At 43.2% G+C, this 12,153-nt stretch overlaps 1 protein-coding gene across 1 annotated transcript; it reads left to right on the top strand.

Moving 5' to 3' along the window:
- Positions 1–276: 276 nt before the first annotated feature.
- On the top strand, positions 277–11,527 carry LOC121309080 (PAN2-PAN3 deadenylation complex catalytic subunit PAN2-like; the record flags this gene model as incomplete). Its single annotated transcript, XM_041241960.1, has 10 exons — positions 277–647; positions 2,020–2,325; positions 2,661–2,830; positions 3,892–4,012; positions 5,303–5,380; positions 5,481–5,748; positions 7,844–8,186; positions 9,289–9,385; positions 10,752–10,871; positions 11,408–11,527. Coding segments are annotated over exons 2-10 (1,611 nt in total), but the record flags the coding sequence as incomplete, so codon positions are not given.
- Positions 11,528–12,153: the final 626 nt, after the last annotated feature.

Here is a 12,153-nt window from a genome sequence, read left to right as displayed (position 1 = left end):
AGAGCATCAGTGCCCCTCCCCTAGTCATTCTGGATTCGATGAAAATACTTTTGTGAAATACTGATGAATTAATTTATATTTAACAATAATTTAGCATAAAGCATTTCTGGTAGCACGAGTTGTTGTCTATCCTTGACAACTAAACCACGCCCCAGCTCATGAATATGCACAGACAGAGACAGTTTCCGTCAGCACTTCGCTGATAAAAAGCTCTTGCCAAGCCAGGTGAAAACATCGATCCTAGAAATAATAACACGTATGTGTTAAGGAGGGGTGTCTCTAAATAAATCTAGGTGACTCGTGTTTAAAAATCCAACAGTTTTAAAAAGAGAAGGCAGAGTTTACACTCTGCAGAATGGGGGTACGTCTCTAGAGGAACTCTCTGGATCCCCATGACTCCAGAAGCTCTTACAGAAGAGCTTTGCTCCTGACAGGACTCAAAACTCCCTCTGATTGGCTGTCGCTGAAGCACAGTAAGAGCCGAGTGGTAAAACTGTGCTACTGGTTGGATAACACAGCTGTCAATCAAAAGAGAGGCGTGCGCTAGGTTGCGAGCGAGGCTGAATCTAGCCGGAAGTAGCGAACTGTTATTGTTGTGAGTGGAGCCATGCAGCGCCTGAATTTAAATCAGCTTTATTTTTAAAACGGTAATTTCACTTTTAATGGCTTTATTATTGGAACACATGGGCTATACAAAAATGCCTGCGTGTAATGATGTTGTTTTAAGTATACAGCTTTGAAGGTGTTGTAATGCATGCGGTAAAATGTAACTAATTATTGTGAAGTTTGTTTGCGGTTAACTAGCGGGCGGTAAGTTACTTAAAAAGCTCACAAGCTGAGCTAAATATTCCGTGAAGTCCGACTTCACCGGGGTTCACCAACTTGCAGGCACAAAATAAAAACTGAATTAACGGTGTAGACACAGTACAACAAATAATAACACTCCTAACAGTATAACTCAGTGGATAGTTATAGGCTGTTGAAACCCTGCAGCATAAGGGTCGTTTTTACCGGATCAGGTTATATTGAAATCGAAGAGATTTCAGGTGCTTTTTAAGGTACACCTGGATGGTGATATATTGATTTTGAATGATGCACCTGGCCCGTGCTGCAGGGCTCTAGGGGGCACTGATATTGGGGTGATAAATAACGATCAGCCAGTTCCTGCTATCGCACGACTTAGTATTGCAGTGCCGTGGTTCCTCTGGAAAAGCATTACCGATGGCGTGCGGATTGGGGTTCTGCTCTACGATCTGCCAGCCTTTCAGGGGTGCTGCATTGGCCTTTGCCCTTAGTCTAGGAATGTAATAAATAGACAATAATGCATGGGATAGTGTGTGATAGTGTAATGTAATAAATAGAGAATAATGCATGGGATAGTATGTGATAGTGTAATGTAATAAATAGAGAATAATGCATGGGATAGCGTGTGATAGTGTAGTGTAATAAATAGAGAGTAATGCATGGGATAGTGTGTGGTAGTGTAGTGTAATAAACAGAGAATAATGCATGGGATAGTGTGTGGTAGTGTAGTGTAATAAATAGAGAATAATGCATGGGATAGTGTGTGATAGTGTAGTGTAATAAATAGAGAATAATGCATGGGATAGTGTGTGGTAGTGTAGTGTAATAAATAGAGAATAATACATGGGATAGCGTGTGATAGTGTAGTGTAATAAATAGAGAGTAATGCATGGGATAGTGTGTGGTAGTGTAGTGTAATAAACAGAGAATAATGCATGGGATAGTGTGTGATAGTGTAATTTAATGCCCACCCAAGAGGTGGGGGTTATCTAACATTCTCATTTATCACACACTGCCCCATGTAGTATTTGTTTATAATCGCTGGTGAGCAGTGTTTTCCTGACAGAGTTCTCTTGGTTGTTGTGGAATTGCTTTCAGTTTGACCTCTGTCGCTGTTGCTGGTGGTAATGAGCCTGGGAAAATATCAACTGGATGACCCCATTGAAAAAAATGTATAGAGATATGTTTCTGCCTTTTTTTCTGTTGGCTTGTCAGCACAGGGGTGTGATGATGAATTTTGACGGGCTGGACTCTGGAATGGGGGATTACCCCCCTGCTCTGCACACGAGTCTGGATCCAGGCATGGAACAGCCCCTGGACCCCCGGCTTGACCCAGCCCTGCTTCAGAGTGTGGAGCTCGACCCTGGCGGGCTGCCTGTGCCAGTGCAGGGCTCTGACTCGCTTCACCTGCTGGAGGGCATGTACTCCGAGCTGCACAGTGTGGTGTCGGAGGCAGGGGTGCCGGTCTGTGCATCCCACTTCGACTTGCAGGAGGAGCTGCTGTGGATCGGAAACCACAGGGTAAGACAACACTGCCAGTCACCCTCCATAATGTGTAGGGCAGGAGTCTTCACAGCCGAACACACTCAGTTATGTGAAGGACAGGTCTTCACTGGAAATTGAGAGGACTTAGAGAGCAGGAGGCACTTCTTTACACAGAGGATATGGGATGGGTTACCTAGCCATGTAGTTGATGTTGAATCACTGGAATCCTGTAAGACCCAACTTACCAGAGTTTTGAGAAGTGTCAGTTACTAGGAACTGGAGGAACACTGATGGGCCGAATCGCCTCCGATCGTTCATAACTGTTCCTGTATATATGAAGTTGTGAAGGAGCTCCTCCCCTCTCCCTGCAGGGCCACGCCACCTCCTTCTTCGGCCCCACCATGGGCCGCTACTCCTCCTTCCAGGTGCACGCCTCTGATGACATCCGACAGATCCACAGCATGGAGAGCGGAGTGCTGTTCCTGTCCAAGAGCAACCTGAAATGTGTGACCCGGGGGGGGCTCGTCATGTTCGATTACCTGTGAGTGTCACTTCTCCTTTATTGTTTACTGGTTTATACTGAACAATTCTCCGATTACACAAAACCTGTAGGTCGGTATTTAGTAGTTTTTCACCAAAACCGTGGCCCAGTCAAACATGTGACAATACCAATTTACACCAATCTGTGACTTTACATTCGTAGAGACATTTGTGAAATGTATTTAGTATAATCTGGTGCTCTAACACGCAGCAATACTGATACAGACTCAATGTATTACACGGTTTGCATGCACACCGAATGGAAACAGGTGAGCTGCTTTTCCGACCGCCCCCGAGGATATTTACCTGGAAAACTCGGAAATGATTTTCACCCGATTGTTTTGTATTTATTGATTTTTTTAATAATCTGATTAATCCTCAGGAAATTTGATATAAAATAAAAGCCATCCATAACTTTTAAACACTCACTGGAGCTGAATTAAGAAATACAAGAAGAACCATTGTAAAAGAGTTATAGTGGAAATGTTTCACGTTGAATTTCCAGCTTCTTTTAAAGCGTTGATGCAGTGGGAGGGAGTGTGTTTGATTTCCTGTTCGGGTTGGATTATAATGACATTTTAAATTTTCTGTTATCTGAAAAGGATCCCGATAACCACTATTAAGTCGCGACTTTCTCCCTAGTTAGCGCCTCCCACACACTTCCTCTTTTCTGCTTTTCACTTGCTAGTTTTTTTAAAGCCTTACCTCTGATCTCTCCCACAGTGAAGACAGGATGAAATGATCTCTTTTTGATTTACCGTTTGATTACATGATGAGGCTGGTGCTTATCCCGATTGAATGTAGTGCAGCTCAAATCTCCAGTTCTTGAGGAGCAATAAATGATAATTCTTGTGGAACAGTCATGTATCCCCCATAACAACTTAAACACCGGGCAGAGTCTTCACAGACCCCTTTCACAGTGCTTTGGCTCAAGTTTCTAATTTCCACCCTGTTTAAAGTGCTTCACTGTTCTGTAATACTTGACGCTAGCCTGCAGTAAAGAACCTCGAAGAGAGCTGTCAGTTCACTGGAGTTCGATGAATAAACAGGTGCTTGTTTCAGGATGGAGGAATCTGCAGACATGCACAGCCTGCTCCTCACAGACAATACCACAGCGCTGGTGGGAGGGCTGCAGAGCTACGTGACTCAGATCGACCTCAACACTGTGCAGGAGACTCAGAAGGTAATTGGTGATGTAGAGGTCTGCCTGCTGTCTTCTCTGTAGCCATAGCGACACACACTGATACACTCTGTCCAAATCTCACAAACAAAGTAACATTGTGATTGTCACGCAAGCCAAAAGCATACCAGGCCAATTCCATTTTCAGTGTTCTCAGAATTGATGATCCAATCTGGCAGTCTCATAGTAGGCTTTTTGTAATGTAGTTCCTAGTGTGTTTGAATTAAATGCGTAATGGAAATCAGCCATGAAAGTCATCCAAAGTAGGCCAATCCTGTGTTCAGTTTTCTCAAAACGGATGTGAATTTATGATTTCTGTAACACTTTATGCATATAAACAGTTCTTATTCATTTTCAAGGCAATGCAATAAACTCCAGTAAGAACATAACAGCTTAAGAAATTCTAGAACGAGAAAAGGCCATTCGGCCCACCTGTGCTCGCTCGCTTTGATACAAGCCGTGTCTTTCTTATGATATGGGGACCAGAACTGTACTCAATATTGTAGGTGTGGTTGTACCAGTGCATTGTATAATTTCATTTGTGCGTCTTTCATAGAGGCAAATTAGACCTACGAAATGATGATAGTACATTTCAGGAGTAGCACCAGTTAGTCAACCTCAGAAACAGGTGTTGGATGCTTCAGTCTCAAAGCAGCAGCAGCACAGTAGTGTTAGTGTGTGTTTAAACTGTAGTGGAGAACTAGCAGTGCCAGTATTTTGATTGTATTCAGCTGATTGAATTGAAAGCGATTGTGTAGCGTGTGGTTTCACATGGACGGAAGAAGTGCAGGTGCAATTGGACCACCATCACAAAGTGCTTTACAAGATATGAGACTAGGATGTGTGTGAACTATGCATCAGCTGCAGAGTCCCTTACAACAACGTTTCACCCGAGAGACGGAGCACAAGGAGGTTAAGTGACTTGCTCGGGGTCACACAGTGAGTCGGTGACAGAGCGGGGACCTCCTGGTTACAAGCCTGTGTCTTGAACCAATGGACCACACAGCCTTGTGTATAAATGACATTTCAGAACATTTAAGCAGTTTTAAAATAGAGTGCACTGACTGTGCGTTCACAAGTGGAGCACCATCAAATAAACTACTAATATTTTTTAAAGTGACAACTATTTTTACCTTGACCATTCAGAAAATAAGTAATCCTTCTAATTGTACCTAATTACCTAATTATATATTGGGTAAGATTTAGTGGAATTATTTTGTTAGCACCATGCACTTTTAACCACAGTATAAAGGTTTTAATGTGATCTCAGTCTGCTTTGTTTCTCTTTCCTAGTTCTCTGTGGAGGTTCCTGGGGTGGCCATCATGAGGCATTCCAACCGATTCTTCTTCTGTGGCCACACGTCTGGAAAGGTACTTGCTGCTGTATTTTTCACTCTGTGCTGTTACGAGCTGGGTGCTGTTCTGCAGTAATCTTGCTGTGTGTCTCTGCTTGGTCTTTGTGCTGCTGCAGGTGTCTCTGAGAGACCTGCGCTCCTTCACGCTGGAGCAGGAGTTCGATGCGTACTCGGGCAGCCTGTCTGACTTTGACGTGCACGGAAACCTGCTGGTGACCTGCGGCTTCTCCAGCAGGATGAGCGGGCAGGCCTGTGAGCGCTTCCTCATGGTCTATGACCTGCGCATGATGAGGGCCATCTCCCCCCTCCAGGTGCACGTGGACCCCCTCTTCCTGCGCTTCATCCCAACCTACACCTCCAGACTCGCCATCATCTCACAGACTGGTAATGCTGCTACACTGCTCTGTTCAGTTCTGATACCAAACGCTGTGACCCTGGAAAGAGTCAAACAAAATGCAACCGGACTAATCCCAGGGCTAGGAATGCGCTACAAAGAGTGAGGGAGCTGAACAGAATTAAGGGGGACTTGATTGAAGTCGCTAAGATCTTAAAAGGGGTTGACAGAGTTAACCTTAACCAGTACTTTTAAGCACAGCACCGAGACCTGAACCAGAGGACACAGTTGCTGACTTCGGACAGAGTGTAGGACACACACACAGACACACACACACACACACACAGACACACACACACACACACACACACACACACACACACACACACACACACACACACACACAGACAGACAGACAGACAGACAGACAGACAAGTGATGGGATGCAATAAGCAGCATTGTTAGGGATGCATGGATAATCGGTAGCCTATAGGCATGGCACCAATACAAGAGAAAAAAACCCAATCGGCTCTCGGCCGTGTTTGTTGTTTTAGCCGATAATGTACACTGATATTCGCGCTTGAATTTCTTCCAGCACTGAATTGAATGTTTGGTTAGGCGTGCTTATGACACAAGAACACGAACACTCATTTTCCCCAGTGCTGTGTAACGTGTGACCAAAATGCATTAAATACATCTCAAAAGAGCGGTGTTTGGATTTTTAATTTTTTTATATCTGAAGACAGCAGTGGGATAGCGAGTTGTGTGCAGCAGAACAGACTTAAATCCATCGGTGAACTGCGTAGTAAATATAGGGGTATGTGTTATTCATAAGAAAATAGTATTAACCAGGCAAATAATTGTTTAAATGCAGCATCGATGTGCGGTTAGTTACGAAGCTGCCTCTGCTCCGTCTCTCTCTCTTTGGCATCACCTCTGCTCCTCCGTAGATCACTTGATCAATCCTTGAACGTGAACCGTTTCGCTGAAAAGCACTTTTTAAAACCAAGACTACAGCAGCAACGACAACAGTCTCCAGAACTTCCAAGGAGTTGTGCACTCTCTAAACGTCGAAGTTACAATATGCAATGATTAACAGCAAGTGGCTATAGAAGTTAATGTCACGTTATATATTGTTTGCTTTAGAAGTGTTTTTACTAGTACAAATGCAAAGTGTTATTTTTGCGTGACTGTGTTGTAAAACAGATGTATAAATTGCACCCAAGCACACAATGTAATACTACGTTATTCTTTGTATTATTTTCTGAAGTAAATGCAACAAGTAAACAGCACGTGTTCGTTTTTGTCATGAATACAACAAATAAACGATATCTGTTAATTTAACACGCATAATTCTTAAACAGTTTAAATACAGGCCCTATGTCTTGTTCTAGCAGTTTACCTGCACTGTCTATTTATTATCGCTATCCTATTGGTATCGGCCAAGACAATCTTTATCGGTGCACCCCTAAACATTGCTGATGCTGAATCATTCAGATCCTTTAAAATGTCTGGACAACAGGAGGAGCCTGTTACTGCTAACTCAATTCATAGAAGCTGATTGATCTCAAAACCAAGTCAAGTCGGGTTTAAAGTGTCCGAGTGATTCAGCAACATGGCTAGGTAACCCATCATACCCTCACCACTCTGTGTGAAGAAGTCTCCTATAACGCCGAATCGAATTGTCAAGGTAAAAATAGTCGACCAGTTGGTACTTTAGAAAAGATATTAATGAATCGTGTGTTTGATTCTATCTGGTGCTCTGTTGGTGAATGTTTTGCAACACTGTGCTGTATGTGTGCTGTGTTTATGTAATTTATGTGCGCTGTGTTTAAATGTAATTTATGCATTTGAGATTGCAACGGCACCTGCACTTCTGTCCCTGTGAAACCACACGCTACACAGTCGCTTTCAATTCAAGCAGCTGAATACAATCAAAATACTGACGTTGCTCGTTCTCCGCTACAGCTTTTAAAGACACAAAAACATTACTGTGTTGCTGCTGCTTTGAAATTGAAGCATGGATTAGTCAGACAGTTTCTAAAGCCGACTGTCACTTTTCTATTCAGTGTTACCCCTAGTCCAGGGGTGTGCTTTCTTACACCCAATCTGTGATTTCTTATTCCCTTTGGCTTCTCTCCCCAGGGCAGTGTCAGTTCTGTGAGCCCACAGGCCTGGCTAACCTGGCTGATGTGTTCCATGTGAACACGGTGGGTCAGCTCATGAGTTTCGACGTGTCCTCCAGCAAGCGGGCGCTGGCATTTGGGGACTCGGGGGGCTGTGTGCACCTGTGGACCGACTCAGCTGAGGCCTCCTTCAACAGCTACTCGCGGGAGCCTGACTTTGCACTGCCCTGCATGGTGGACACGCTACCCCACCTGGACTGGAACCATGACCTGCTGCCCCTCTCCCTCATCCCAGTGCCTCTGAGCAGCCCTGAGCAGCTGCTGTCAGACTGGTCTTCTGCATGCATTCTCCCACAGCCCAGGTAACACCAGGGGAACTGGGGAAAGAGTTCCACACAGGGTGGGGAAGAAAGTAACAAGGCAAGCGAAGTGCTTGGGTATATAGTAGGGGTAGAACAACTAGTGATCAAGAAGATGTGAATGACAGAGCTGCTGAACTAATATTTGTCAAGTGTAAACACTAATTGAATTTGAAGGCCTTGATTGACTGCATTCGAGAAGTATTTTAAGGGTCAGTTTCTGTTTTTTTGCAGCATCAAAATATACACTGGACCACTCAAAAGTGGTGGTGTAAATAGTTTTGGACTATTTAAAAAATAAAATAACACTAATAAGAAATTGGTGAATTGGTAGTGTGATTTCAAGGAGTGTTTGAAGATTGTTTTTAAATGAGAAGCCATCAAAAGGTGCATGGAATGTTTTAAAACTGTTAATTTTTCAGAATGTCATTTATTACTTGCTTATTGCGCCTTTTCTGAAACCGCATGCTCCACATTGACTTTCCATTTCAATTCAAACAGCTGAATACAAATAAAATATTGATATTGCTAGTTTGCTACTGGTATATGCTTTTTAACACACAGAAACATGAAGTTTAGTTTTGCTGGTAGTATTTGAAATTGAAGGGTGCAGTTCAGTTATCTGCCAATTTGTGAGGTCGACTGTCACTGTATAGTTGACTTGTCAGTACTACCCCTAATACATAGTCAGAAGTGCAGAGTATAAATCAAAGGAGACTAGAACAGACTAATTAGGTGGAACTTGATTGAAGTCTTTAATCTTAAAAGGAGTTTAAAATTCTAATCAATACTTTAAGCACAGCACAGAAACCAGGATCAGAGGACACTGTATAAAATGAAGTGGAAATAGACTTCAGACAGAGGGTAGGAGACACTTCTTCACACAGAGTGGTGAGGGTGTGGAGTGAGTTATCTAGCCATGTTGTTGATGCTGAATCACTGGGGTCCTTTAAGACTCGACAGTTTTGAGATCAGTCAGATACTGGGAACGGGATGCGCATGGGCCGAATGGCCTCCTCAGTTTTCCTCTGTTCTAGTTAGCAGCCAGTAAGATCTATGCACGTGGCAGCCTGTGCTAACCCGTTCTCAAACTGCTCTTCCCTAGACACGCTCCTCCAGTGGACCCGGAGATCCTCCGCACTATGAAGACAGTTGGGTTTATCGGCTATGCTCCCAATCCCAGGAACAGACTGCGAAACCAGGCAAGGCCCTGAGCAAATACAGGCTCGGGGGACCATCCGTATTGTCACCTAAACCCCTTGTAACAAGTCTGTGTGCCAACAAGTCCTGCTATAGCATTGTGGCAAAGTGGTTTGCAGGGCGCAGGTGTAGAGGTGATGCAGTGCTCAGTAAGAACAAACACAACACAGTACACAGTGAAAAACAGCTCTTTATTTGTGCTGCAAATAGTAGTAACTGGCATACACAATGATACACACTTTATACATACACACACACACACACACACACACACACATACACACGATCACTAGTCCAATAGTCTCCTAGTGCACTCCTATACAGCAGTCAGTGAAACAGTAGTGCAGTGTGCTCCGGGATTGGTGCTGGCTTTTAGCGACAGCTCCCAGATAGTTTAGCTGTCTAGCATTGACAAATACAATTATTAATAGACAGACCAAAACAACACGAAAAACACTCATGGTTAAATCACACTCGTACGTCCTTTACAGGTCTTTCTGTAATTATAACAAAGGAAAGGATCTCTTCTCCACATCCCCTGATATACTCTCTGTCACGCCCCCTTCAGTAGTGAGTGCAATCATGTGTCCTCCAATCCGTGACTGACACATCGCCTACTGTATTAAGGTGATGGCTTCTGGTATTGTGACTCCGCCCCCTTCTGGATGGCCGACTTCCAACTGACCCTGGAATGAACTGTCAAACCATCCAGTCCGGGGCACTCTGTTCCCGTTATACAGCGCCCTCACAGGTCGGGAGGGAGATTGTTGACTCGGATTCATTCGCTCTCTGTCACAATCATGTTTATTTGTGAAAGTGCTGCAGTACAGCTGCTGTCATAGCCTAATGAGCTTTTGGTTTTGCCTTTTCACTCTCGTGGCTGAACTACAAAGACTCGTTATTAGGTTATTTTCCTGTATTTTGCTCTTCATCACTAGGCTGGCTTTTTTGCAGAACCAACTGGAAATTTAATATTTCTGTGTTTTTTGAGTAATATTTGTTTTGCTCTTGAAAACAGGGGTGCAACATAGATGCATGTGTGTCATATTTCCAAGCAAATTTGATATTAGGAACATGTAGAATAAAAATAGCGGATTGTAGCGGATTAGAGACACCAGTGCAGGAGTCTAGTGGCAAGTCGTTTGTATCCTAGATTCTAATCAAGCGACGTGTTTCCACATGCCAGTCTGTAAAAGTCAGTGAGGAGACAGCGAGTTCTGCCAGCCTGCAATCCTGCCCAGGGCTGACAGAGACCAAGTTGAAACTGATGTGATCTGCTGCTGGAAATGAACGAGTCTGATTTCAGATTGCTTTCACGCCAGTCCCACTGGCAGATGGAAACGTTCTCTCTTAATGTTGAAACTCCAGGTACCATACAAGACCAAGGAGGCAGAGAGTGAGTATGACAGCTATAACCAGGTTCCAGAGTCTCCCATTGGGAGGGAGGAAGAACCACATCTCTACATGGTGCCCAAGAAATACAGAAAGGTACTGTGTGTGTGTGTGTGTGTGTGTGTGTGTGTGTGTGTGTGTGTGTGTGTGTGTGTGTGTGTGTGTGTGTGTGTGTGTCTGTGTCACTGCATCTACACTAGGGCTAGATCAACTGCTAATGATGAGGTCGACACTTAATAAAAAAATATATATATATATACTAATAATTGAAATCCTGATAATGCCTCGTGCTGTACTCTGTACTTGGACACTGTTTTAAACTGCTAGAAGGTTTATGCAGTGTGGCACAAGTTCAGATGTACAGTGCCAGTCACTGATAGGGCTGTAGTGGTGTGTTTTTTATAAGACTGCATGTTATATGTTATTATGTTTTATTCTGTTTAAAGTAAAGACAAAATCCCTGATTCCAGTTTAGCATAGTTGCTAGTTTTACTGAGCACTCTACAGTGCATGATATCTACAATCGAGAACCTTTTCAATCAAGCGCTCTAACGTTTCATTTTGATTAATAATTACAGTTTACACTATCTGTAAATACTGGGTGTCATTCTTTCATTTTGTATGCTTTGTAGGTCACCATTAAATACTCCAAGCTGGGTCTTGAAGACTTTGATTTCAAGCATTACAACAAAACCCTGTTTGCTGGATTGGAGCCCCACATCCCCAATGCCTACTGTAACTGCATGATCCAGGTGAATGCATTATTAAACCTGTATTTAAAGGTATTGTTTTACAATGCCTAGTGTAACTGCATGATCCAGGTGAATGCATTGTTAAACCTGTATTTAAAGGTATTGTTTTACAATGCCTAGTGTAACTGCATGATCCAGGTGAATGCATTGTAAACCTGTATTTAAAGGTATTGTTTTACAATGCCTAGTGTAACTGCATGATCCAGGTGAATGCATTGTTAAACCTGTATTTAAAGGTATTGTTTTACAATGCCTAGTGTAACTGCATGATCCAGGTGAATGCATTATTAAACCTGTATTTAAAGGTATTGTTTTACAATGCCTAGTGTAACTGCATGATCCAGGTGAATGCATTGTAAACCTGTATTTAAAGGTATTGTTTTACAATGCCTACTGTAACTGCATGATCCAGGTGAATGCATTGTAAACCTGTATTTAAAGGTATTGTTTTACAATGCCTAAAGAGTCTCTTGCACTGTTTTCCACGGTGTGTGTGTGTGTGTGTGTGTGTGTGTGTGTGTGTGTGTGTGTGCGTGCGTGCGTACGTGCGTGCGCGCGCATGCGTATAATACAACGTACAACTTCATTATAACAAACCCCCCCAGGACCTGGAGAAATGTTTGTTA

This window comes from Polyodon spathula, unplaced genomic scaffold (assembly GCF_017654505.1).
Source record: "Polyodon spathula isolate WHYD16114869_AA unplaced genomic scaffold, ASM1765450v1 scaffolds_841, whole genome shotgun sequence".
Classification (NCBI taxonomy): Eukaryota; Metazoa; Chordata; class Actinopteri; order Acipenseriformes; family Polyodontidae; genus Polyodon; species Polyodon spathula.
Note: the sequence above shows the minus strand (reverse complement) of the source record. Positions and strands in the feature narration are given on the sequence as shown.